Source organism: Ursus americanus, chromosome 28 (assembly GCF_024610735.1).
Source record: "Ursus americanus isolate L20-20 chromosome 28, mUrsAme1.1.p, whole genome shotgun sequence".
Taxonomy (NCBI): Eukaryota; Metazoa; Chordata; class Mammalia; order Carnivora; family Ursidae; genus Ursus; species Ursus americanus.
The window spans coordinates 5,262,488-5,290,303 of record NC_142154.1 but is presented as its reverse complement, the minus strand read 5'-3'; the positions used below and the strand labels follow the sequence as shown (position 1 = coordinate 5,290,303).

General features: G+C 46.4%; 2 protein-coding genes across 13 annotated transcripts in view; one reads left to right on the top strand and one right to left on the bottom strand.

The window, feature by feature from the left end:
* Positions 1-571: 571 nt before the first annotated feature.
* Positions 572-21,936, top strand: PRC1 (protein regulator of cytokinesis 1). 6 transcript variants are annotated; one of them, XM_045813203.2, is made up of 15 exons: positions 572-791; positions 7,849-7,981; positions 8,205-8,327; positions 9,725-9,958; positions 10,036-10,206; positions 10,682-10,819; positions 11,529-11,676; positions 12,451-12,587; positions 14,483-14,578; positions 15,888-16,034; positions 16,229-16,339; positions 18,092-18,202; positions 18,760-18,936; positions 19,257-19,298; positions 20,809-21,936. In XM_045813203.2, the coding sequence occupies exons 1-15, from the start codon at positions 781-783 to the stop codon at positions 20,878-20,880; spliced, it is 1,851 nt and encodes a 616-aa protein (XP_045669159.2). In that variant the 5' UTR covers positions 572-780; the 3' UTR covers positions 20,881-21,936. The 6 variants fall into 6 exon arrangements, with proteins under 6 accessions (XP_045669159.2, XP_045669158.2, XP_045669157.2 ...); XM_045813202.2 differs by having other exon boundaries at positions 581-791; positions 10,682-10,831; positions 19,260-19,298; positions 20,809-21,935; XM_045813201.2 differs by having other exon boundaries at positions 581-791; positions 10,682-10,831; positions 20,809-21,935.
* RCCD1 (RCC1 domain containing 1) overlaps positions 3,136-27,816 on the bottom strand; it is a 41,746-nt gene continuing 17,065 nt past the window's right edge. For 2 of the 7 annotated variants that reach the window (XM_087856624.1, XM_087856627.1), the window contains 2 exons: positions 21,961-22,026; positions 17,389-17,806 (listed from right to left, as the gene is read on the bottom strand). In XM_087856624.1, the coding sequence (XP_087712750.1) occupies positions 17,625-17,806; positions 21,961-22,026 (248 nt within the window). In that variant the 3' untranslated portion in view covers positions 17,389-17,624. Of the gene's footprint in view, positions 5,663-16,331; positions 16,649-17,388; positions 17,884-21,960; positions 22,027-27,816 lie in introns of those variants that run through there. The other 5 variants (XM_087856630.1, XM_087856631.1, XM_087856626.1 and 2 more) reach the window with 4 other exon arrangements.

Here is a 27,816-nt window from a genome sequence, read left to right as displayed (position 1 = left end):
ATCACACCGGTGATCTGCATTTGTGTGTCAATCATGTGACCTGACCAAGTCCCTCAAGCCTTTCACAGACGGTTCTCTCCTAAGTAAAACGGCGATGATACCAAACGGGGAAGTCGTGGAGATTAAATACGACCGATGTCTAGAAAGGGGCCCGGGCCGTGAGCTAGGGGTGCAGGGTTCCTCCCCTTGCCATCGAGGGCGCGGCTTCCCGCACGTGGGGAAGGCTGCCACCAAAGATTAGCTCCGGGCTCGCCATCTGCCCGCGCGAGGGAAACGAGTTAAAGCGCCGGGCTTTCCCGCCGAGCCGGTTCCTGCCCTTCCCGCTGGCTGCGGTTCTCGCCCCCTTCCGGCGGCCTCCGGGCGGCGGCCAGAGCTTCGAATCCAAACAGCGCGGGGACGGGGTGGGGCGGACACTCTGCCTCCGGCTTGGGGCGGGGCGGCGCGGGAGGGACGTCCCTCCAGGCTCCGCCGAGACCCGGCGCACGCGCAGACAGCTACCCCACCGCCGGTCGGAGAGCGAGCGTTTCCCACGCCCAGCGCGCGAGACCCAGCTCAGAGCCCCGGGGCGCCGGGGGCGGGGCTTGGTGAGGAGCGACGGTTCAGGGCGCCAATCGCGGAGCTGCTCCGCCTTCGGGCTCGGTTTGAAATTCCGCGGTGACCTAACGGCTCGCGGAGCCGCGGCCTGGAGCAACACAGCCGGTCCTTGGGGGAGGTTGCTGCGCTCAACCCCGCGTGGAGGAGGTCTGGGGCCTCGACGGCCGGCTGCTTGGAGCGTCCGCCATGAGGAGAAGGTGCGGGCTGCGGGAGGGTCGAGCGGACGCGGGAGGGAGCGACCCCCGTCCCGGGTGCGGGGTCCCCGAGGCGGCCCGGGGCGCGGGTGGTACGTCAGCCCGCGCCGAGTGAAGCCCGGGCGCGGCCGGCAGAGCTGGGGAGCGCCGAGCTGGCTCCGGGGCCGAGCGCCCGGACGCGGAGGAGGCGAGACCTGCGGCGCACCGGCCCCGGCGGCCACGGGCCCCCGAGGCCCAGACGCACCCGAGGTGTCCGCGAGCCCCGCCCGCCCGCCGGCCTCTCAGCTGCTGCCTCTTGGCACCTGCGGCCTGTTCTAAGTCCTGCGCCTCTTGTGGTCCGGTTGCTCGCTTCTCTTTAAGTAAGGCCGTCAGGTGTTCCGTTTATCCGTGTCTTCCGCGGGGTCGGTCTGCAGTGCTAACGTTTGACCTGACTTGGACAGATAGCCGGGTTTCCTTGCAAGTTCAGGAACTCCATTAAGGAATTCCTCTCCGGTGTTCTTCACGACTCCCCCGGCCGTGCTGGGGAAGGGGCGGCCGACCTGAAGTGGGGGTCAGACTCGCCACACCGAATGTCTGTTGTCTCCTACCTCCTTTCTCCTCTCGATTTCCCCTCTGTAGCACTTACTGCCACTTAATGGAAGGTTTGCTTATTTATCACCTTTCTTTTGCTCTCAGAATGTCAACTCCAAAAGGGCAGGGATGTCAGCTTGTTCTAAAATAAAGATAATACCAGAGTATAGGGCTCTCGTGTTAAGAGCGATAAAAACGTTAATCCTACTTTCTGAAAGGGGTGGGTGAGGCACTGTGATGATTCATTATAGTTTGTAGTTATTGGCCAGGCTGATTGCTCTATGGCTGTAGAAGGTTCTTCCTTCCATAATTACTAATTCCCCTCGTTCTTTTTCAAGTGCTTGCCTTCTGGAGAATGGGAATTGAGTACAAATCATGTTACCATTAGAAAAACAGCCAGAGTTTTAAAGATAACTTCAATAAAGCTGTTTTTTTTTAATCTGGCCCATAATCTGCAGTGTTATTTGATTTGTGACTTAATTGAAAAACTTAGCTATGTTTACTAATTTAGTCAAATTACTTTTACAGAATTAAATGACATGAGATCTGTAGATCTCAGATCCAATTAAAACCAAAACAAATGTCTGTACAGCAAATGGACCGCTAACCTCAATCAGATAGATGGGCCACTAACTAAAAGCAGTATGCACACAATTTTTATTTTTATTTTTTTTAAAGATTTTATTTATTTATATGACAGAGAGACAGCCAGCCAGAGAGGGAACACAAGCAGGGGGAGTGGGAGAGGAAGAAGCAGGCTCCCAGCAGAGGAGCCTGATGTGGGGCTCGATCCCAGAATGCCAGGATCACGCCCTGAGCTGAAGGCAGACACTTAACGACTGAGCCACCCAGCTGCCCCGCACACAATTTTTATAATGAAAAAGTTAACCATCCCTCGGATTCGATTACTTGAACAAATCTTATTGGGCCCGTTGGAAAATGGGCATTTGGAATTACAGATCTTCTAGTTAGAAACCCTTCTCACTCGAGTACTGTTTTTCAAAGAATTAAAAAATGTTCCACCCTAAACAACATTCATATTAATTCTTATATCACCCTGACACCTCTTTCTTTCATTCCTAAGATTAGTCTTAACTTTGAAAAGACAGCCGCAGTCTCACACCTCCCCAGCTCTGCTGCCACCGCCCTGGTCCGGGTCACCACCATTATCTCTTGCTGTGTTCCACTGGTCTTTTAATAGCCTCCCTGCTTCTGCCTTGGCCTCCTGAAGCTTATTGTCAACACAAGAGCCAAAATCCTCCAATGATTTCGTATTTTAGAGTAAAAGCCTCTCTCTGCCTTAAATCTCTGCTTGATTTCTCCACAGCTGATACTACCATTTAATGTAAGATTTGCTTATTTATCACTTTTCTTTTACTGTTAGAATGTAAACTCCAAAAGGGCAGGGATGTCAGTTTTATTCAGTGCTGAATCCCAACACTTCGAATACACCTTGTATAAATAAACATTCAAGTAGTATTTTTGAATGAGTAACTTGACATTTCAAAAAAGTTGTATGATCATAAGATACCTCAGTGCCTTCACTGTGGATAATAATTCTCTTGGTGCAATTATATGCTGCCTGTAAATAGATTCAGGTAATTTCCTAAAAAGTACAAATTTGAGATTTTTATTCTTCTAACACATCACCAAAAAGCTGAGGATACTTAGACTACCTCCCAAGGACACAAACTGTTGTAAAAAGGTCCAATTTTTCCCAGTCTCTTGAAACTAAGTCACTGGACTGGAAAAGATCTCAAATGGTCTTTTTTTTTTTTTTTTTTTTAAAGATTTTATTTATTTATTCGACAGAGATAGAGACAGCCAGCGAGAGAGGGAACACAAGCAGGGGGAGTGGGAGAGGAAGAAGCAGGCTCCCAGCGGAGGAGCCTGATATGGGGCTCGATCCCATAATGCCGGGATCACGCCCTGAGCCGAAGGCAGATGCTTAACCGCTGTGCCACCCAGGCGCCCCTCAAATGGTCTTTTAAATGATTTCTTACTTTTCGTGTAGCATGCAGTTTGATGGGTTTTAGTATATTTACAGAGTTGTGCAATTACCACCACAGTTTTAGAACATTTTCATCAACCCTTCAAAAAGCCCATGCCCATTAGAGGTCAGTCCCTTTTCCCACCTTCCTCCCTCCCCACACCCCAGCCCCACAGAACTACCAGTCTACTTCTGTTTCTATAGATTTGCCTATTCTGGATATTTCATATAAATTGAATCCTATGATACATTGTCATTTGTGACTGGCTTCTTTCCCTTGGCGTGACGTTTTCCAGGTTTATTGCCGATAACATTTCATTGGATAGGTATATCACATTTACCTGTTCGTTAGTTGATGGCCATTTTGGGTTGTTTCTACTTTTTGCCTATTATAAAAATGCTGCTATAAACATTTGTATATGAGTTTTGTGGGACATGTTTTCATTTCTCTTGGGTAAATACCTAGGAATGGAATTTCTGGGTTATATGGTAACTCTGTGTTCAACTGAGGCACTGCTGGACTGTTTTCCAAGCAGGCTGCACCATTTTACATCCCCACCAGCAGTATCTGAGGGCTTCCGATTTCTCCGCATCCTTGTCAACACTTTTTTTTTTTCTTTAACTGTCTTCTTTGTTATAGCCGTCTTGGTGCCTGTGAGGTGTATCTCCTTGTGGTTTTGATTTGCATTTCACTAGCGGCTGGTGATGTTCAGTGTGGTCACGTGCTTATTGGCCACTATGTATCTTCTTTGGAGAAATGTTTGTTCGGGTTCTTTTACCATGTGCTAGGTTTTTATGCTTCGGAAAAGTGATCACTTCATCCTCTGTTTTACATAGCTAGGCAGCACTGCTTTTAAGTCTGTCTGTCAGTATGTGGGAGCTCATGAGCTGAAAGTAGCTGGAACCTAGAGGCATAATGAGCCCTTGGCAGGAACTCCAGGCCATTCATTTTACATTTATTGAACCATTGCTGTGCGTTAGGATCTAGTAAAAGGAAGATGGATAAGACCTGGCAGTCTTTGCCCTTGAGTCTATGGTCTACACGGTGGAATGGGGGCCGTGTCGGGGGGAATGACCGTGAGGCATCCACAGCTGCCCAAAGAAGGTGACGGCAGGCGGAAGGTAGTGTGCAGAAGCGTGGCGGCATCGTCCGCTGAGAGCTGCACGTGCTGGGGCGTGTCGGAAACGCTCAGAAGTTCCCTGGCTGGAGTGTTAGGGAGTGAGCGCTGAGAGAGATTAAGAGACAAACCTGAAGAGAGGTTTTGAAAGCCTTTCTTTTGAAAGTGGTTGAAGTGTTTCCTGAGGGCAATGGGAAACTTTGAAGGGAGTGGTTGAGCAGAGGCCTGACTGGATTTTGTTTTCAAGACACCCCAACCGTCCTAGCTGTGCGGGTGGCGAGGGTGGGGGCCAGCCTGGAACAGACTGTGCCCCACTCCCTAAAGTAGTGCCCCTCAGAGCAGTGCCCTGGGCTGGTCTGGCTCAACACGGTGTTTTACATTCAGATTGGATTTTGACCACAGGTGAGATTTTGTAGGTTATTTTTAATAAAATGCAAAGATTGGGATTTTGATTTTTGCATTTTTTTAAAGATTTTATTTATTTATTTGACAGAGAGACAGCCAGCGAGAGAGGGAACACAAGCAGGGGGAGTGGGAGAGGAAGAAGCAGTCTCCCAGCAGAGGAGCCTGATGTGGGGCTCGATCCCATAACGCCAGGATCACTCCCTGAGCCGAAGGCGGACTCTTAACGACTGAGCCACCCAAGCGCCCCTGATTTTTGCATTCTTTTGTCTTAAAATTGGAGTGCCTGGGGAGGCCCTGTAGTTAAATTTAGCTAATTGAGATTAGAATAATTAACTTTAGTTGATTGAGATTAAATAAATGCCTTATTACCTGTTAACATTTCTAAAATGAATGGAGTACAATAAATTCTTTGAAACACTATTCGCTATCTGGATGTTGATATTAGCCATCTGGTATAGACAACTGGAGTTTGTGCCAAAGCTTTTCTTCATCTAGGAGAGGCGACCTAATCTTTTTTTTCTTTTGATAGGCAACCTTTAAATTGGGATTCTTGGCTAGAAAAATGTCTTAGATGTGAAAATATTAAAACCTATGGAGAAACTGCTATTCTTGGAGATCCAGGCCGGTGACTTGAATACCCAGAGGCACAAGGGGGCCAATGAGAGCCTTGAGCCCCTCGTTTGCACACGAAGAGATTGACTTGTTCTGGGCCTCACTGCTACTGGTAGCAAAACACGTCCACCTTCTAGTTTCTCTGGAGCCAGAGCAGTGTCTTCGTTAGCCATTTGTACCTAAGAAAGGAAAGAAAATTTCTCTGTTTTTTTAATGTTACGTGAAGCAGACTAATGGTTATTTTTATTTTTTTTTATTTTTATTTTTTTAAAGATTTTATTTATTTATGTGACAGAGAGACAGCCAGCGAGAGAGGGAACACAGCAGGCGAGTGAGAGAGGAAGAAGCAGGCTCCCAGCAGAGGAGCCCGATATGGGACTCGATCCCGGAACGTCGGGATCACGCCCTGAGCCGAAGGCAGACGCTTAAAGACTGCGCTACCCAGGCGCCCCTGTTATCATTTTTAAAGTAAACTTTTTTTTTTTTAAGATAAAATAAAAGGTGCCCAGTTAAATTTATATCAGATAAACAATGACTTTTTTAAAATAAACTTTTCGTAATTGAAGAATAACATACAGAAACGTGCATAAATCCAAGTGCCAACTCTCGATTTTCACAAAGTCAGCACACACCTATGTAACCAGTGCTCCTCGTATCCCCGCCCAGTCACCACCTCCCAGGACAATGGCGACCACCAGCCTGACTACTGAAAGAATGCCTTGGTTTTGCCTGTGTTTGAATTATAAAAATGAAATCACGTGGTAATATATGCTTGCTTGTCTCACTTGTTTCACTCAAACGGTTTTTCCTTTTCTTCCCCAACTTTGTTTTTCACATTAGTTTTGTTTTACCTCCTTTTTTCCCCAAGATTTTATTTATTTGAGAGAGAGAGAGAGAGAGAGAGAGAGAGAACACGCGTGAGTGGGAGGGAGGAGCAGGAGAGAATCTCAAGCAGACTCTGTGCTGAGCCAGGAGCCTGAGTCAGGGCTTGATCTCACGACCCTGAGCTCATGACCCTAGCTGAAATCAAGTGTCGGACACCCAGCCAACTGAGCCACCCAGGCACCCCCTGACCTCCTTTTTTGTTTTTTTAGATTTGAGGCATAGTTTACATACAGTAAAATTAACTCATTTTACATGTATAGTTTGAATTTTGGTCATTATATACAGTTAGGGAATCACCGTCTAGATCTAGGACCATTCCATCACCGTAAAAAAGATTCCTTGTGCCTTTTTGCCGTCGATCTCCTCCGATCCCAGGCTTTCTTTTACTATAACTTTTGTTTTTCTAGAATTTCATAAAATGGAATCCTATAGTATGTAGTCTTTTTGCATTTGACGTCTTCATTTAGCATAGTTGAACAGAATATTCCTGAGACTTAGTCATGTTGTGTCTTCATTGCTGTGTTATTCCATGGTAGGAACGCACTGTTTATTCTGTCGGTGGACCTCAGGTCGCTTCTGCTCTTACGCCGTTGTGAGTAGTGCCGCTCTGACCCCCCCCCCCCCCCCCCCCGTGCGTGTCTTTAGCACGAGTCTGTCCGTGTCTGCTGGGCCCGCGTGCGGAAGTGGAACTGCTAGGTTCGGCTTCAGTAGGTGCTGCCGGCAGGCTTCAAAGTGGTCGTACCAGTTTCCAGTCCAGACCAGTAGTGTGCGAAAGCCTGGGTTTTGCTGTATCCTCACCAACACTTGAGGTGTGTCTTTTGTAATTTCAGCCATTCTGTAAGTCAGTAGTTGTACCTTAAGAACAACAAAATCGTAATAAATTGCCAGCTATTTTATAGGAGCTTCTCACCAACCAAGCTCTTGCGTTAGCTGGGAGATTATTTTGTGTGGTTTGTCTTTCTTTTTTAAGTCATCTCTACACTCAGCATGGGGCTCGAACTCACAACCCTAAATTCAAGAGTCATATGTTTTGCTAAGCCAGCCAGGCACGCGTCTGTTTTTCTTTATAACTCTGTATTGTACTGTCACAGGCAGAATTGTTGATGGAAGTCCTGATTCTGAATATTATCGAGAAGATTGAATTACCGGGCGCCTGGGTAGCCCAGTTGGTTGAACATCGACTCTTGATCTCAGCCCAGGTGTTGAGCTCGGGGTCATGGGTTCAAGCCCCATGTTGGGTTCCATGCTGGGCGTGGAGCCTACTTAAGAAGAAGAAGATTGCATTTCCACAGTGTAGGGCGATACTGAATTTTGCTTTGCCAGTGTTGTGTTCCAGAAGAGGAGCTGTTAAAGCTAAATGCTTGTTTTCAGTTTGTTTTAGCCTGAGGCCACCGAGATAGGAATCTATTTAGTTTATGTAAATACTGCTTTCAGTCTGGAGGCAGTGGCTCTCCTTACTGGCCTCTCTTTTGCTTTTCAGTGAGGTGCTGGCGGAGGAGTCCATAGTATGTCTCCAGAAAGCTCTGAATCACCTTCGGGAAATCTGGGAATTAATTGGGATTCCAGAGGACCAGCGGTTACAAAGAACTGAGGTTGTAAAGAAGCATATCAAGGTGAGTTGAGTAGTGCTTGTCTGTTTGCAGTGTGGGCACTGGTGTCCCGTCCGAGATGGCTGTGAAAGGGACACCGGAATGTCACAAGCTCTTCCGGGTTTTGTTTCTATGGAAGTCCTTTCTTAAGAATTTGTAATTAGGAAGGTTTTGGTGTTATTGGTTTGGGTTTTTCTTTTTTTTCCCCATTGACCCCAAACTTTTGTGAGACTGTTTTCTCTGGTAGGACCTCCTGGATATGATGATTGCTGAAGAGGAAAGCCTGAAGGAAAGGCTCATCAAAAGCATTTCCATCTGTCAAAAAGAGCTGAATACCCTGTGCAGCGAGTTACACGTCGAGCCATTTCAGGTACGTGGTGGGGCTCGGGGGCTTCTGCTTGGTCTGAGATTTAGGAAGGAACTCTGACTTGGGGCTGCAGGTGGAAGGCTTCCTTGTAGAATCTTGGCCATAAAAAGTGGGGAGAATTTGCCACCTAGTTAATCAGTTCAGCAGCTTTCACTTATGTAAAGAGTCGCCCTGTTAGAGGTGGAACAGCTAGTAAGTGTTGGCAATCCTTTGATCAAAAACAAGCTTCCTCTTGCTATCATTTTGCAGGGCGAATAACTTTTTTTTTTTTTTTTAACGCTAAGGAAAAGCTAGGTACAGATGGTACTATGCTATATTCTTTCTCTGAAAGAAAATGAAAAGCATGGGGCACCTGGGTGGCTCAGATGGTTAAGTGTCTGCCTTTGGCTCAGGTCATGATCCCAGGATCCTGGGATCCAACCGCACATGGAGCTCCCTGCTCCGCGGGGAGCCTGCTTCTCCTCTGCTTCTACTGCTCCCCCTGCTTGTGCTCTCTCAGTTTCTCTGTCAAATAAATAAAATCTTTAAAAAAAAGAAAGAAAGGAAGGAAGGAAGGAAAGGAAGGAAGGAAAGAAAGAAAAGAAAGAAAGAAAGAAAGAAAAGAAAAGAAAGAAAGAAAATGAAAAGCACTACCTAGGAAGCAAAAGTGACTAGTGATACAAGGGAAAGTTACCAAAATACCTGTCTTTGTGGGTTTTTTTCTTTTTTTTTTTTAATTTTTTAAAATATTTTATTTATTTATTTGACAGAGAGAGAGAGAGAGAGAGAGAGACAGCCAGCGAGAGAGGGAACACAAGCAGGGGGAGTGGGAGAGGAAGAAGCAGGCTCATAGCAGAGGAGCCTGATGTGGGGTTCGATCCCATAACGCCGGGATCACGCCCTGAGCCGAAGGCAGACACTTAACGACTGAGCCACCCAGGCGCCCCAGAGCATCACGTTTTGAACTAAATATACTACACGACAGCTAACTCAAAGCAAGCTTTCCAAGCACTTTCACCTCTTGCGAAAGTGCCTGGTGCCTTTCCTTATTTGAGACTGTTCTTAGGGATTGCTCTCTGTGCCATATTTTGTTGGCCAAGAGTTGACTTATTTGTAAGTTTAACTAGAAGTCTGTCATCCTGGAGGCACCTGGGTGGCTCAGTCGGTTAAGCCTCTGCCCTCAGCTTGGGTCATGATCCCGGGGTCCTGGGATTGAGCCCCATGTTGGGCTCCCCGCTTGGCGGGGAGGCTGCTTCTCCCTCTCCCCACTCGTGCTCTCTCTTGCTCACTCTCTCAAATAAATAAATAAAATCTTAAAAGAAAAAAAAAAAGTCTGTCATCCTAGCCCTCTTCCATTGTCCTTCTCTTCGTTTGAAGACATCCACTTGGAACCTTCTCACCTGGTACATTGTCTCCTTCAGGAAGAAGGAGAGACGACCATCTTGCAGCTAGAAAAGGATTTGCGCACTCAGGTAGAACTGATGCGAAAACAGAAAAAGGAGCGAAAACAGGAACTGAAACTACTTCAAGAGCAAGATCAAGAGCTGTGTGAAATTCTGTGCATGCCCCACTATGACATCGACAGCACCTCAGTTCCCAGCTTAGAAGAGCTGAGCCAATTCAGACAACACGTGGCCACGCTGAGGGAAACGAAGGTAAGTGCTTGCATTCATATTTCCTAAAATTCAGTTTTGACTTTCCTGTAGGTACTTGTAATCATTTTATTTCATAGGCGTCTAGACGCGAGGAGTTTGTCAACATAAAGAGACAGATCATCTTGTGTATGGAGGAATTAGATCACACCCCAGACACAAGCTTTGAAAGAGATGTGGTGTGTGAGGATGAAGATGCTTTCTGCTTGTCTCTGGAGAATATTGCTACACTACAGAAGTTGCTTCGGCAGGTAATGACTACTCACACGATGGCCTGGGGTCTCCACAGTGTCCAGAGAGCTGAAAAAACTGACAGTTTTTCCTTCAGTCTTAAATAAGCCAGCGTAAGTTAAAAGAATGAGGGAGGATAAAGATAGTAAATGATACATAACCTCGGGGTTTTTTGTCTTTTTTTTTTTTTTAACAAAAAATTTGTGGCTCTAAGAATGTGAAATTGAATTTTTGGATGAACTAATATTAGTCATGTGAATTAGCTTAGTATTTAATTTTTTTATTTAAAAATCTGAATCCTAATTCTTGGGGCTTGAGATCCTCCCGTAATGGCAGCCATACAGTTTGTGTTCAGAAGTCACGAAAACACACTTTTTTACACTCTAGTAAAAGTGCTTCTTCTCCATGTGGGTCCAGACATTTCTTTGTGGGAAGCCACAGGGCTGGCCTTTGTGATGCTGTCTTTGCCATAACCATTGGCTCTCCTTGCTACAGCTGGAAATGCGAAAATCACAAAACGAAGCAGTGTGTGAGGGTCTGCGAGCTCAGATCCGAGAGCTCTGGGACAGGTTGCAGATACCTGCAGAAGAGAGAGAAGCTGTGGCCACGGTTATGACTGGGTCGAAGGCCAAGGTCAGGAAAGCGGTAAGAAAGCCAATGGGCACTGGGTCAGCAGTCTCTACGAGTGTCAGGTGTATTGTCTTCAACAGTGTCTGCCTCGAGCGAGCCTGTTTTTTGTTTTGTTTTAAAGATTTATGTATTTATTTGAGAGAGTGCGCAGAGTGTGCGAGAACACAAGCAGGCAGGGAGGGGCAGAGGGAGAGGGCAGGGAGCCCAATGTGGGGCTCGATCCCAAGACCCTGAGCTGAAGGCAGACGCTTAACCGACTGAGCCACCCAGGCACCCCGAGAACCTGTTTAAGGCCAGCATTAGACAAGGGTGGCCGTGGCCGGCTCGTCTTCTGTCCTTTGTGTACATTTCTTAGGTTTCTGGCTCCTATGATATCAGTGCTATAAAAAGTGTTGATTGGGGCTCCTGGGTGGATCAGTGGGGTGGGTGTCCAACTGTTGATTTTGGCCCAGGTCATGATCTCAGGGTCGGGGGATCCAGCCCCACACCCAGCTCAGAGCCTGCTCAGGATTCTGTCCCTCTCTGCCATTCTGCCGTGCACAGGCACGCACATTCTCACCTCTCTTTAAAAAAAAAAAAAAAGTGTTGATTTACCTCTGTGGCTTGTGTTGTAATTTTATTTAAATGGGAGTTGGGGGTGCTTTTGAACTTCTGTATTCCTACGTGAAAGTGAGCGTATGGCGAGCACCTTTACCAAGTCTCCTTGTTACAGCTGCAACTGGAAGTGGATCGGTTGGAAGAACTGAAGATGCAGAACATGAAGAAAGTGATTGAGGCAATTCGAGTGGAGCTGGCTCAGTACTGGGACCAGTGTTTCTACAGCCAGGAGCAGAGACAGGCTTTTGCCCCTTACTATGCTGGTTCGTACACAGGCGGCAGTCTTGCTGCGGCCTCCTCGCTTGTCTATATGAGGGCAGACATACCAGCGCGTATTTCCTCCACTGAACAGATCGAGCTGCCTTTTCAAGCCACGCAGCATAAATTGCCATTCCCGTGTAATTAACATGTGCAAATGCCGCCAGGAAATACGGGGGCTCTTGATTTCTGAAGTAGGAGATCACCGTAGCCTGCAGTTGTGAGGCTCAAGTCTGGCGGGGGCTTACTCTATGCCAGGTGCGGCGCCAAACCCTTAACCGTTGTCTCACTTAATCCTCACCTCAAGAGGTGAGGACACGAAGGCACGTAACCGTTCAGCAACTTAACCCAGAGGCCCATAGCAGGTAAACAACGGAGTCCACGGAGCTGAGCCCATGGAGTCCATCCCCAAGAGCTCCACAGAATTCTAGTCTGACCTACACTGAGTATAAAGATGAAATTGTACTCAGTTTTTAGACATTTTCTGTGAGCAGCCTGGAAAGGAAGACTATGAAGGAAACCTAGAATTAGGCAAGAGGTGACACAGAGCTTTGAGAATCTTCATCATGGTCACCCACACCCTAGCTCCCTCCTCCCCCCAGACTGATCATGTGGCAGAGCTGGCTTTATCATCCACAGTATATACTTGTTCACGTGTCACTTTTACTATAAGGAAGAAGAACTGACTTCCATTTTAGGAGGATGAGGTCAGGGATTAGTAAATTGGGATACTAAACACTAGGGGAAGGTTTTTGAACGACTGGGCCTGTATCTTGCAGACGACTATACAGAAAATCTGCTGCAGCTCCATGATGCTGAGATTGTGCGGTTAAGAAACTACTATGAGGTTCACAAAGAACTCTTTGAAGGTGTCCAGAAGTGGGAAGAAAGCTGGAAACTCTTCTTGGAGTTCGAGGTACCGCCCTAGCTTCTGTTTCCCTGGAGTGCAAACAAGTGTGAAGGCCTGCCCTGCGCACGGTCAGAATCCACTCTGCTCTTTACCAGGTTCCTAACACCCTGTCTTCATCACTGAGTCTCTGAGTTGTGCTAACCCAGCTGTGTTCGCGCAGCTCCTGTGTGAGAACATAGAAGAACAAAATCGGTGCCTCAGTGAGGCATAAAGGAAGTCCACAGGTGGGGCGCTGGGGCAGGTGCGGCTGTTCTGCAGTCGGTGGCGTCCCAGGTTCTCCAGCCCATGGCTCCCCCATCATTACGGGGTGGCCCTTACCTCAGGTTCAGGGAAGCTCTAGAGCTCCTGCTGTTGCACGCCAAGCACGGCCCCTCCAGCCCCTCCAGCCCCTCCGAGGGCGCTTGCCGCCACTTCTGCTTGCACGGCGCACCAGCCGCTGGTGAGGCTGGGGGAGCTGCTGCCGCGGATCAACGCGGGTGCTCCGTACCGAGGAACGAGAGAACGGATGTGGGGCAGCCAGTTAATAGTTGCTACCATTCCAGTCTTCTTAGAAAGTTGCCTGGGTATTAGGGCACATCTGTATAGTCTGAATTCCTTTTCTTCTGATAGACTTGGCACTCACAGCTTTGCTCAGGGCTTTTCCGGGCTGTGGGCTGGGACCTGGATGAGCCAGATGACACGTGTAGGGCACACAGAGTCTTATTCTCAGAGCTTGAAAGGGGCCTTAAGAGGATCTGAGTTCAACTCCTACAAGGTTACAGGAGGGACACGAGGACTCACACGGAGAGGCCTGTGTGAGGTCTCACAGCTGTTTAAGAACAGATGTCCTAGTCCTCAGTGACTCCTTAACTTGTGTTTGAAAGCAAGAAGGAAGGGTAGGAAATGTCAGTAAAGAGCCAGATAAGTAAGTCTTGTTGACATGCCAGTATTTAAGGGAAAATAAACGAATTACCATCCCCTTTAGTTAGAGTTTATGGGCAGTTACCAATCAAGTGGTCTGGAAGGGAAACCATTTCTTTATAGGCTTTGCCCCCAAATTGTCAAGATTGTTTCTAAAGATTTCTGATGATCTCCAATTTTTGGGTGTATACATCTAATTTATATGTACAAATTACATGCTCAGATTACTGTTCTGATATACTGTATACATGATACAGAAACAAAAAACAGAAAATAAGAAGCCTAACACTTTACATTTTTACTTGCCTATTTTGTGAGTGTTAATTTCATAAAAACCGGATTATAAATCTCCTAACTGGGCACGTTTAAGCTGCATCGTCAATATGCTAAAAGTGAGTGGTCAAGTAGGGGTACCACTACCAAGCCCTCCTGAGTGTTGACCTCTCCCTTGTCCCTCCACATCTCATTCCCTATAGGTCACAAGTCCTCTTTGACATCTGAACCGAGAAAGGGAGGGAGCCAGTGATGTTGTGTATTATGTATTAAAGCCTATCTTCTATTTTTTTAAAAAGATTTTGTTTATTTGAGAAAGAGAGAGGGAGAGAGCATGAGCCAGGGGGCAGAGGCAGAGGGAGAAGCAGACTCCCAGCTGAGCTGGGAGTCTCAAGTGGGTCTCAGTCCGGGAACCTTGTGATCATGACCTGAGTGGAAGGCCGATGCTTAACCAACTGAGCCCCCCGGGCCCCCACCTTACTTTTAGATTAAAAGGAAACCGTGGTTTTCCTGCCCACCCGTGGATGATCTTGCATGTGCCTGTGATGCCCCCCCCCCACTCTCCTGTCTTAGACCACCACCATGCCTCACTGCTGACGGTGGATGGGGATGCAGAACTCTGAGCGTCTCCTTAGCACATATCAGTTCATGAGAGCAAGGAATCGTAGCAGAAGTTACTGGTCTGATCATCTCGGGGCTTACTCTAACTAAAAGGTATTTTTCCACAGAGAAAAGCTTCAGATCCAAGTCGATTTACAAATCGTGGAGGAAATCTTCTCAAAGAAGAAAAGCAACGAGCCAAGCTTCAAAAGACACTCCCCAAGGTAACATCGCCACTAAGTTTTTGGTGCTTGGCTACAAAATACCTTATCTTTTGTATATCCTTTGCTTTGAATTGTCTTGCCCCAGAACGGTCTTTTCTTCCAAAGCTTAGGCAAGGATGATAAGTATATCCCGAGCCTTCCTGGTGTAAGGACCTGAATATCAAGGTTTACCAGCTTTCTAGGGCTGCCATCGCAAAGTGCCCCAGACTGGGGGGCTTAACCAACAGAGATTTATTTTTTCACAACTCTGGAGGCTAGAAGTCTGAGATCAAAGTATCAATAGTGTGGGTTTCTTTTGAGGTCTTTCCGGCTTGTGGATGACTTACTTGCCTTCTCCCTATATCTTCACGTGGCCTTCCTTCTGTCATATCTATGTCAGATTTTCTCTTAACAAAGCCACCAGTCATGCTGGATTAGGACCCACCTGAATGACTTCATTTTAACTTCATTACCCGTATGTCCAAATAAAGCCACATTTTGAGATACTGGGGGAATTAGGACTTAAACATGAATTTGGGGAGGATACAATTCAGCCTGTAACATAAGGCAAGCTTTTGAGAAAGTGCTGTGGGCTTCATTACTGTTGAGTTTTTTCTTAAGATTTTATTCATTTATCAGAGAGAGAGAGAGAGAGAGCACGTGGGGTAGTGGGTGAGGGAGAAGGAGAAACAGACTCTCCGCTGAGCAGAGAGCCCAACGCAGGGCCTGATCCCAGGACCCGAGATCATGACCCAAGCCAAAGGCAGATGCTTGACTGACTGAGCCACCCAGGTGCCCCTACTGTTGTCTATTTTAATAGTAATTGTTAGCATTTATTGAATTAAGCGCCAGATACTGTTGCAAAAGTGTTTTCCATTTATTAATTCATTTAGTTGTCACAATGTCCATGTGAGGTTGGTATCATTTCCACTTGTATAGATGAGGAAACAGAGGCCCTGAGAATGTAACTTGCCCACCTTTTCATAGCCAGTAAGAGGAAGATTCCAGATCAGAACCCAGGGAGTGGTGCTCTTAACCCACACTGCCGGTTTCGCGTTGCTGCTCTTGCCCAGCTGCTCTTGCTCCGGCTTCGGGCACCAAAAGCCTAGTGAGACTCTGGGTCCTTGCCTTTTCCTACCTTCACGTGTGTTATGAATAAACCATCCCCAGGCTTTGCGTTCTGGCCACTCTGACCTGGACCCCCCTGGATCCAGCATGTGCCGTTCCGCTCATGGTGTCTGGGGCGGAGTCCTCCTTTGGGAGAATCATTTCATTCAGGCTTCATACCAAAGATTTGAAGTAATTAGCATGGCCTTGTCTATGGTTCCAGTTGGAAGAGGAGTTGAAGGCACGGATTGAAATGTGGGAACAGGAGCATTCGAAGGCATTTGTGGTGAACGGGCAGAAATTCATGGAGTACGTGACGGAGCAATGGGAGATGCATCGACTCGAGAAGGAGCGAGCCAAGCAAGAAAGAGTGAGCGAGCACAGTGTGGGACGAGGGCACCACGGGAATGTGAGCAGCCCAGGGTCTCTGCCAGGGATGGGGGTGGCTGAAGAGGTAGCCCTGGGTCCGGGGACTGGGCACTCGATTTCAGGCCCTGCTTCCGTCCCTTCTGAGGCCTGTTCCCTTCCTGAGATTTATCGCTGTCGCTTCTGACTTTCCCACAGCAACTCAAGAACAAGAAGCAGACCGAGACCGAGGTACTGTACGGCAGTGCCCCTCGGACCCCCAACAAGCGGCGAGGACCGGCGCCCCACACGCCGGGCAAAGTGCGCAGGGTGAGCACGCGGCTCTGCGAGCCGCTCTTTACGAGGGGCTGTCGAGGCTGCGGGCTCTTGGCCACCTCTTGCCTCCTGCCCTACAGACGGGGAAGGGTTTCGGGGCCTTCCGGGTTGGGTTACTCTAAAAGTATGAACGAAAGACTGTACTTAATCCCCAGTAGCAACTCGATAATGCCCGTCACGGAGTGGTGGTCGCTGGGATGTGTGCCTGCTGCTGAGGGCCTGGGTTAAACTCGGGGGGGACCACACTGCCGGCGAAGTCCTTCAGAGGTTCATCCTGGAATTCCAACAAGTGACCGTGGTATTCTGTGAAAGACTTTCATGTTTAGTAAATGGAATATTCAGTACTCCTTAATCTCTGGAGCAGGAAATCGGGGAGGATTTTAACCCTTTCTTTGATAACAAAGTAGAGCATTTATTTCCCTTCTCTTTCTTATTTTATAACATATAGTTTAAGAATCACCTGCAGGGGTGCCCGGCTGGCTCAGGCAGTAGAACATGTGACTCTTGATCTCGGGGCTGGGAGTTCAAGTCCCATGTTGGGGGTAGAGTTTACTTAAAACAAATCACCTGCAGTAAATTCCAAGAGGACCACTGAGAATATTTGGTGTTTTTCTTGATTTTAAAAAAGCTTTTAAATAATGTATTTTTGCAAAATAGAGATCACATATAATTTGGATTTCTGCCTTTTCCCTACTTGGTGTTGGCTGTGATTTTTTTTTTTTTCATAGCATCAAACATTCTTCAAATATATGCTCGTTATTAGCTGTACATTCTGTCCTCTTGACATGCTCTCATTTATTAAACTAGCTCCCTATTGTTATTATATAGTTTTTCAAGATTTTATTTTTAAGATTTACTATCGTAAAGAGTGTGCATGCCCATGCTTGGGGCAGGGGGCAGGGAGAGAATCTCAAGCAGGCTCCTTGCCCAGCACAGAGCCCAACCCCGGGCTCGATCCCACGACCCTGAGATCACGACCTGAGCTGAAATCAAGAGTCAGATGCTCAACTGACTGAGCCACCCAGGCCGCCCCTACCTAAGAGTTTTGTTGTTGTTGTTTTTAAGTTTAGTTTTATTGAGTAAAATTGGCACATAAAGTGTACACTTTGGTAAGTTTTGACATATGTATACACCATGAACCCGTCCCCACGATCAAGCCTGTGAACACACCCATGGCACGCAGAGATGCCTCCTGCCCCTTCGTGCTCCCTGGCTCCCCACAGCCTGCGGCAGCCTCAGACTTGCTGTCGCCGCTGGCTAGTTTGCACTTTCTCACGTGTTATATGCGTGCACTCGCACGTATGTGCTCCCTTGTGGTCTGGTTCTTTCCTGTAGCATCGTTTCCGTGAGCCTCTTCTGTGTTGTTGCGCGCTAACGGGGGCCGCCATTCCACTGCAGGACTTGACCGCAGTTTGCTTCTGTGCCGGTGGATGGACGTTTGGCTCTGCTGGGGTGTCCGGGCTGTTACACACAAAGCGGCCGTATTTGTACACAGGTCTTTGTATGGGTATCTGCTGTCATTTCTCTTCGGTAAACACCTAGATTTGATAGATTTAGAAACAAAATGGCTGTACCATCGTGTAGTTCAATCCGGATAGAAATCGGCTTTGAACACTTATCACAGGTTTCCTCAAAGCTTTTAACCGTGAAACCCATCTTTCTTAGACCGTTTCCTACATTCCTTTCTCCGAAGTGTAGGGATGGGCTGCTGAGCATGTTAACTGGGTTCTGTTTTTGTGTCCTTAGCTGAACACGACCACCATGTCCAATGCCACGGCCAACAGCAGCATTCGGCCTGTCTTTGGGGGGACAGTCTACCGTTCCCCCGTGTCTCGACTTCCACCTTCTGGCAGCAAGGTCAGTTGCTCTGTGTGCAAGGGCGTCACCACCACAGCTCCAGCCTGTCTACCCAGGGGCCCCACCTGAGTGTTCTAGTTTCTAAGATCCCTGGATTCAGTTTTCACTGAGATGCTGAGAGTAAGCTAGCTTATTTGTCAAAAACAAAACAAACACGAAAGAGAATGGTCATTCTGAACCCCAGTAGCATCATGGGAATCACTGGGACGTAATTCGGTGGGTTCAGCTCAAACCCTGGGCTTCAGCTGCTGCTGAGTGAGGTCCCTGTGCGTGGGTTCTAGTCCCGGCGACACTGGCTCACGAGACAGTCAGGTACACTCACAGAAGGAGAGTAGGGATGTGTGCTAAATGTCTTTCAGGGATTTTACAGACTGGGCTCAAGACAGGTACTCTGCAAATCACTAAGAATTCATATATTTTTTAAAACCACAAGTAAAGGATTACAGACACATGAATAATATAAAGACGTTATTAGCCTTTGGCCATTTGCACACACATGTGTACGTGCGTGTGGGGTTGTTATAAGCATGATGCATGGATCTTTCTTTTCTCTGCAGCCAGTCATCACTTCTACTTGTTCGGGGAAAAAAACGCCCCGTGCTGGGAGGTATGGAGCCAACAAGGAGAACGTGGAGCTCAATGGCAGCATCCTGAGTGGTGGGTACCCCGCCTCGGCCCCCCTCCAGCGCAACTTCAGCATTAATTCTGTTGCCAGCACCTATTCTGAGTTCGCGGTAATTCACCTTTTCTAATATCTACCAGTCTCTGGGGAGCACACAGTTGGGGCAGAGTGGCTTTCTTCCCAAGGGCCCCCAGACGATTAGGACAGTTCTTTGGAGGCTGAGAATCCCTTTCCTGCCTTGACCATGGCATGGGGTCGGGTGGTCTAAGGGGATATATAAGAAGGAAGGTGGCGGCAGCAACTTGACATTTAACCTGGATCCTTCTGCTTAAGAAATACCATTCCCTGGCTGCAGGAGGTGACCCTTCTGACCACTGCCCTGGTGTTCTCTTGGTGGAGTTCTTGGTAATTGTCTTAATTCTTTGTTCTTAGAAGGATCCGTCCCTCTCTGACAGCTCCACTGTTGGGCTTCAGGTCTGTATGGCAACCCCTGCATGTACCATGTCCGTTTTCCAAACTCATCTGTCACATCTGCTGGCTTAATTCCCGTCTGGGCACGGAGCTACACTAACCAATCATCTCAGCTGTGCTATCATAGAGCCTCCCCCCGCCCCCAGAGGAAGCAGGAATTCCTAATGTGGAAATCAAAACTACTTTCTGACTTAAGTCCCAACAGCCTAACCTGCTGATTAACAAGAACACTTGTTCAGACTTGAATTGGATTCTCAGCCCTACCTAAAGTCAGGCAAAGTTGGTTTTTTTCATGTACTTCACACCAGAAGACCTTCACCCTCCCCAGCTGTGACATCCGAGGCCTCCACTGTGCTGGAAAGAATTAGAGGCCCCATCACATGGGGAGGGGAGCCCCAGCTGTGTGCTGCCTATCATGAGGTTCTTGGCCTGTGTGCTGATTATTTCCTGGAGTATATGTCTTACTAACCCCTTGGGGCTGAACTGCCGACTTTCTGTCTACTGTGAGCTAGCCAATGCTCATTTCCTTGCCTCCACCTGTTTCTACCACACTGAGCTGCTAAAGCATGCCTGTGGCACTGAAAAAGTGATTTTTCCAAAAACTCTTCAGTTCCTAGTAACCTGCTCCGTCCTTACTAACAGTTAACTGCAGTGCCCTTAACAATGTGTGTGCTCTTCCCTCAGTGTCTTCCTGCCGAGAGGGGAGGCTGCTCCGCCCTCCTGGGGGACACTGACGTAAAGCCATGGGGCCACCTGTCTCGCTGCAGTGATGGAGAATGGGGCAGCTGCCCAAGGCTAGAGCTTGTTTCGAACATTGAAACTAGCTCCATATTATGGCACTTTTTCCAAATCACATGAGCGGTATGGTTTTATTTCTAGAAGTGTGTGTCGCTCTGGCTAGCTGACTGCTGGCCAGAGGGTCCCACTTTCTCTTGCTTGCTTAGCCAAGCCCCTTATTACCCACTTGAGGCTTAAATGTACCTGCTTATCTTTATGGCAAGGCCTAGGGAGGGACGTTCACCTGGTTCTGGTCGCTGCGGCTGGTAGACTAACCACTACTAAGCTCTCTCTCCGTGGTCGTGCATATGCTTTAGCTGCTTCTATCCCATGTGCTCCAGCATGAGATCAAATCACCAGCAGGTTACAAGGCCCTCAGCCCCAGGGATTGGTAGATAGACGGTCTGGCCCATTGCTTTATAAAGGGCTTAAAAGACCAAAGGTTGTTGCCTGCCTAGCTTGACAACTCAGTACAGTACTTTGTGAAGTGTAAGGGGTTTCTCTTCGGTGAGGTTTTTAACAGGATGCACTGGCTAAGGAAAGGGGTCCCGGGTCCACGTGCACATGCGTAATCTCTGACTAACAGAATGGTGCTCAGAGTCTCTCATCGTATGTTCCTAACACAGCCTGTGCTGGAGAGGGACCTCGGGCTCAGGGCAACACGAGCCCGTGTTTACAAGGGTGGGCATGAAGGAGAGGGACAGTACTGCCACTGACATTTTTTATTTTTCAACAGCGAGAACTTTCAAAGGCTTCCAAATCTGACGCTACTTCTCGAATCCTCAATTCGACCAACATCCAGTCCTGAGAAGCCCTGACCAGCCAGCCAGCTGTGGCTTCCTGTGCCTAGACTAGATCTAAATTATACAGCGGTGGCTTTGATTTTTCTTGAGTTTAGGTGTGCTTGAAAATCTAGACAGGTTCCACTATCATGGGCCTGACAGAAGTGAATGAGTTTACAGAGGAAAATCCATCATAGGTTTAGTGGGTCTTCAAAAACTTGGATTTTGTTTTGACCCAAGAAATACATTAAAACTTAGTTCATAGCGGTAAGTGCAAATTTTAGCAGATGGAACCTAATTTCTTTCTCTGCCCCATAATTCCACTTGCTGAAGCACGATCAGGGGTTGGCTGTATTTCACCTTGTGTAGGAAAATGATTGTGCCCATCCTTGGGGCCTGGGACATGAAGTCATATTGCCTTGTACCCTTATAATTAGTAATTAACATCTTTTTTGCTTAGGGATGTTCCATTAATGCTATAGCTATGACAGCTTTGCTCTCACCTAAAGATCTGTCTCCACGACACAGGATAGCCTTCCTCCTGCTGAGGATGTGTGTGTGTCCGAAGTTGAGATGGCCTGACTTACTGCCAAAGAGGTGACAGGGAGGCTGGGAGCTCCTTTGTTAAATGGGGTACAGTTCTGTTCTAGAGTGCAATGCCCTTTGTGGGGTATGTGCGGACGCACGCATGCTTGTCTGAACTCTGTTTCTTTACTTTCTCTGGGTCGAGGCCCCCAGCCCTGTGCCCACTGTGCCGGAGTTCATCTACCCCCTGCAGTTGGCAGCCCTGTGGGGAGGCTGTTGGGGTGGGTTGGGCCCTTTCTGTCCCGGAGAGCTGGAACTTTGCACATATCAGTACCGGGGAGTTGTTTCTGCTACAGCGTCCACATCTTCACCCACCCTACCGATCACTACTGCTCTCCCCGAAGCACTATTTATTCTTATTCTGTCTGCCCGTGCCCGTACTACTGTCCGCACATTCAATGGTTCTCGAAAGCTTACCGGCATGGGTTGGGTCTGTGTCAGCCATGCTGTTTAGACGTATACATGTCCTGTTTTTAAAAATATAAATATATTCTTAAAAATAAATTAATGTGTATACTTACCTTTCAAAAAGATACATGGTGGTGTTTTTTTGTTTTTTTCCCAAATCATTTTTTGGTCAGTTTGGTCTGTGGAAAACAGGAAAGACCAAAAGAACATATAAATTTTTAGTCACAAGTGTGATTTTTATATTCTTTAATGCACTTATTTCTAAATTAAAAATTTTTTACTTTGAGAAAAGTATGAGAGAAAAAGTCCAACTCCTGATACCTAAATGGGCTGAAGTCATAGTAGGAAATTTCTGGCTGCATTGTTGTCTGTCCTTAACAGGATTAGCTTTTATAGGGGGAGGCTGCCTGGCCTTTTGGTTTTTTAACAGCCTTTATTTTGATTAGGAAATGCACACATGATCAAGTGTAGACTGGGATAAGTCTTGATGTCGCATATGCACACCCATGAAACCATCGCCCCAACCAAGTCCTGAGATCCTAGGTTTTGCAAGAATCTTCTCCCAGTCTGGCTTCTCTTTTCATTCTTTTAACAGTGTTTCTGAAGAACAGAGGGTTAACTTTGATGAAGTCCCATTTTCCCTTAGATTGTGATTTTGTTCTAAGAAATCATAACCTAACCCAAGAGGTAACGGTTTTCTAGAAGTTTAAAATTTCAGATTTTACATTTATGTCTGATCCGTTCTGGCTGTGTATCCCTGCGCGTGGCTCCAAGTAGGACTTCATTTTCTTTGCGTACAGGTATCGAGGTGTCTGGCAACATGAGTGGAAAAGGCTGTCGTTTCTCCACGGCGCTACCTTTGTACTTCGGTCAAGAGTCCGCTGCAGCCGTTTGTCCTAATGCCCATACCACGCGGTCTTTTGTTTTTTTTCTTCTTCCATTTTTATCGTTTAAGTCAGCTGCACACCCCATGTGGGGCTTGAACTCATGACTGAGATCGAGCTGCACGCGCTACCTGCTGAGCCGGCCAGATGCTTACACCTTTAAAAGTCACTTTGGCTGTTCTAGGTCCTTCGCATTTTCATATGACTTTCAGAATCAGCTTGTCAGTTTCTACAAAAAAATCGAGGATTATTGGATCTATCGATAAGTTTAGGGAGAACTGACATCTCCATTTAAGTTTTTTCTCACGGATATTTTATAGGTCGTATATACAGGTCTTTCACATCTTTGTCAGATTTATTCCTACGTATTTCACATTTCTGGATGCTACTATTTTTAAATGACAGTTCCTGGTTGTTGCCTGCCTACATGAATGCAGTTGATTTCTGTATATTGCTCTTGTATCCTGTTTGCTAAACTCATTAAAAATGAGGGGCGCCTGGCTGACTCGGGGAGAAGCATACAACTCATGATCTCAGGGTTGTGAGTTCGAGCCCCACGATGAGTGCAGAGATTACTGAAAATGACGAGGAAACATTATCTTTACAAATGGGCTCTGTTTTGGCACACTCTTTCACGGCTCAGCAGCGAGCGAGCTCTGTCTCGGCCTCTCCTCGCTTGTGTGGAGCCTAAAGACCAGCAGAGTGGAAGCGTGGTGTTTTCTCAGGCTTTTCTGAGCGTCTCCACCAGCCCCAGGCGTGGGCTAGGCTTTCTCACTTCCTCAGTGCACTGTGGGAGCTTTAAAAAGCCTTTCCCTATGTATCTCCTTTCCCAGCTTCTTTCTTCCCAGGCTTTTTGTATGTGTATTGCCTGTCCCAACTATCGTCCCTTGTCCAAGCTTTTGCAGCCAATCCTCAATACTTTTGGCAAAAGCCACCCAGCCTAGGGAACACGGAGTCAGGCAAAACAAAGGCCAGCTCTTACGTGGGTGTTTGTTTCAGGGAAATGCTAGTGAGGTCGACATCCAGTCACAATTCTTTGAGAAGGACTATATTGCTCCTCCTGGTGCCACAAACATGCACCAAAACGTGAGCCCTGTCCTCATTACGACCCCCGCGTGGGGCGTGGTCAGCCGTGGTCAGCGGGCGATTTGAAATGTCACAGCCTTTCAAACAGCTGCTTTCTTCCCCTGGCCATTGGAAGTTTTTGACTAGAGTTCTGCAAAAGTTGACTCTGACAGTTTCTGCGAGTTCATTAGCTGCTTTGGTGGAAAGGCAGAGCTGTGGAGCTCCTACACCATTTCCAGGGACATCCCAATTCTCAATGTTTGTACACCTAAAACCATCAAAATACAAAAAGCAAAAACTGATAGAACTGAAAGGAAAAAATGGACAAATCTACCAGATAAAAAATAGTCAAGGCTCTAGAAGAAACTAATCCCACCATTAACCAGCTGGACCTAGTTGCAGAACACTAGCCAGCAACAGCAGAAAACATGTCCTTTGGTAAAGTGCATATGGCACAGTCACCAAAATACCATATTCTGGGTCACAAGCCTTAACAAATTTTTTAAAAATTTAAACAGAGCCTGTGTGCACAGAGGGGCAGGGGAGAGAATCCTCAAGCAGACTCCCCCCGCCCCCGCCGAGCGTAGAGACCCACGTGGGGCTCCATCTCACAACCCATGAGGTCACGACCTGAGCCAAAAGCAAGAGTTGGATGGACACTTAACTGAGCCACCCAGGCGTCCCACATTTTTTAAAAATTTAAGTGATCAAAATGTCCTGACCATAATGGAATTAAACTATACCAACAACAAAAACGCTCTCAGAAAATGCCCAAATACAATCTTTAAAAAAAGAGGTTTCAAAAGAAATTCGCAGATATTTTGAACCGAACAAAAATGAAAATACTAAATACCAAAACACTAAAGCAATAGAGGACATTTTACAGTATTAAATGCTTACATTAGAAGAAAAGTCTCAATGATTTAAGCTGCTACGTTAAACAAAAAAACCCAAAATAACCTGACTAGAAGAAAAGAAGTAAACCTAAGAGCAAGAAGCAATGAAATTGAAAGGACCAAAGCAATACAGAGGAAATAAAAATCTGGTTCTTATGGGGGGGGGGATTAGTAAACTTTTAGTGATAAGGAGAAAAAAATACCAGGAATCAAAGTAGGGCTTATCACTATAGACTCCACAAACTTGAAAGGGATCATAAATGAATATTAACTATGCACAGAAATTTGACACCTTAAGTGGACAAATTCCCTGAAAGACACAAATTACCAAACTCACCCCAAAAGAAATATGTGAATAGTCCTACAGCAATCAAAGAAATTTAATCCCATCATTGCAAACCTTCTGAAAATGAAAACTTCCAGCCTAGACAGTATCACCAGTAGATTCAATTAAACATTTAAATTAGAAATAACACCAATTCTATACAATTTATTCCAGAAAACAGTAGACATACCACTTTTCACTCATTTTATGAGAATGACCCTGGTATCAAAACCACAGTAACACGAAACAAGAAAACTACAGACTACTATCCCTCATGAACAGACACAAAAATCCTTAATACAGCAAACTGAACCCAAAAATGAAAGAATACATCACGAAGTAGAGTTTACCCTGGCAATGCAAGGCTGGCTCTAGATTGCCGGTGGGAATGTAAGATGGGGCAGTGGCTTTGGAAGTCTGGTGTTTCCTCAAAAAGTTAACTTACCATGGGACCCAGCAATTTCACTCCTAGGTATTTAAAAATTTTCTTTAATTTTCGGCACCTGGGTGGCTCAGTTAAGCGTCTGCCTTTGGCCCAGGTCATGATCCCAGAATTCGGGGACTGAGGCCCACATCAGGCTCCCTGCTCAGCAGGGGATTTCGAGAGCGAGCATGAGCACAGGGAGAAGGACAAGGAGACTCCCTACCGAGCTGGAAGCCAGATGTGGGTCTCAAACCCCGGACCCTAAGATCAGGACCCGAGCCGAAGTCAGACATTTAACGAACTGAGCCACTCCTAGGTAGTAATACCCAACTGAAACATGTTCACACACAAAAATATATATGAATGTTTACAACATTATTCATAGTAGCGAAAAAGTAGAAATCGTTCAACTGTTCATCAGTTGAAAGGATAAGCGAAATGAAGTATATCCCCATAATATTTTGTAGCCATGAAAAGGAACAATGGATGAACCTTAAAAATACTGTGCTAACTCAAAGAGCCCTGACACAAAAAGCCGTGCGCTGTAAGACTCCATTTATGTGAAACACCTAGAACAGGCAAACCCATAGAAATAGGAGGCAGGGTAGGGGTTGCCGGGGCTAGAGGTAGATGGGCAGGGGCTACTAGCTGGTTGGGGTGGTTTTGGGGGTTAAAATGTTCTGAAACTGGACTGTGGTGATGGTTGGTGCACAACACTGTGGATGTACTAAAAAGCACTGAGTTGTGTAGATTAAAAGGGTGAATTCTCTGGTATGTAAACAATACAATTTTTAAGTAATAGCACCGTAATCTACCACATTAACAAACCAAAGAAGAAAATCCACATGATCACATCAATTGATGCAAACACTTGACAAAACTCATGATAAAAACTTCTAGAAAATTAGGAGTAAAAGGAATATTCCTTAACCTGATAAATGGCATCTACCAAAGTCAACTCCTCGGTAACATACAGTGACTAGAGACTGCTGCTTTCCCCGTGAGACCGCAAACAAGGGGAGGAGGTCTGCTCTCACTACTCCTATTGAATATTGTACTGGAATTCCTAACCAGTGCAAAAAGGCAAGAAGAAAGAAATGCCACATAGATTGGCAAGAAGAAATTAAACTATCTATTCACAGACATCACGATTCGTGGATACCAAGGAACCTACAAAAGGCTCCAATCAGTAGTTTAGCAAAGGCCACAGCACACAAGGCTAACCTACAAAATCAACCTCATACCTACATACTAGCAGTCAGCAACTAGAAACTAAAACTTGCGAAACAGCATTTCAAAGAACTCCAGAACAATGAACTACCTAGGTATAAATCAAACAAAACACGTACCCGTCTGCTGAAAACTGCAGACTGCTGATGAAAGAGAAAAGACCAAAACAGATATACCACCCTCCTGGATTGGAATACTCAACACAGTGAGAGGTCCGTTCTCCCCCAAATGATCCGTAGACCTAATGTGCTTCCAATCAAAATCGCAGCAGAGCTCTCTGGGTAGATACAGATACGTTACCACTGAATTTACATGGAAACACAAACCAGAATAGCCGAAGAATTTTTTAAAAGAAGCGACTTGGAGGACTCACCCTATCTAATTTGAGGCTAGTTATATTGCTGTCGCACTCAAGACAAGGTGGTATTTATTGGTGAAAGACAGAAACAGGTCAGTAAACAGAATACTGAGTCTATAAAGACCCTCAGCCATGTGGTCAAATGGTTCCTGAAGAAGGTGCAAAGGCAAAAGACAGGATAGTATTTTCAACAGATGGTGTTGAACAATTGGACATTCACATGCCAAACAAAGTTCTACCTATGTCTCACTACTCACAAGGCAAAACAGACCAAAGATCTTAACATAAAATCTAAATCACTATTGGTTTTATTTATTTATCTATTTATTTATTTATTTAAGATGTTATTTATTTATTCAACAGAGACAGAGACAGCCAGCGAGAGAGGGAACACAAGCAGGGGGAGTGGCAGAGGGAGAAGCAGGCTTCCTGCTGAGCAACGAGCCCGATGTGGGGCTCGATCTCAGAACGCTGCGATCATGACCCGAGCCGAAGGCAGACGCTTAACGACTGAGCCACCCAGGCGCCCCAATATTGCTTTTAGAACAGAAAATACGGTATTTGGTCAGGCAGAGTTCTTAGTTATGACATCAAAAAACACGATCCATAAAAGAAAAAAGATACTAAGTTGGACTTGAGCTGCTTTTAAGACTTGCTTTTGCACAAGATACTGTTAAGACACTGAAGAAACACACTACCAACTAGGAGGAAATATTTTCAAGTCACGTATCTGATAAAGGACACGTATGCAGAATTTATAAAAGAAAACTCCCAAAACTTAAAAACG

What these genes read in the sequence shown, in the direction of transcription:
- PRC1 (XM_045813201.2), top strand. An exon ending in AACTCTTCTTGGAGTTCGAG is followed by an intron (nt 12,588 to 14,482) that starts GTACCGCCCTAG and finishes ATTTTTCCACAG; the next exon opens with AGAAAAGCTTCAGATCCAAG. An exon ending in CGCCGGGCAAAGTGCGCAGG is followed by an intron (nt 16,340 to 18,091) that starts GTGAGCACGCGG and finishes TTGTGTCCTTAG; the next exon opens with CTGAACACGACCACCATGTC.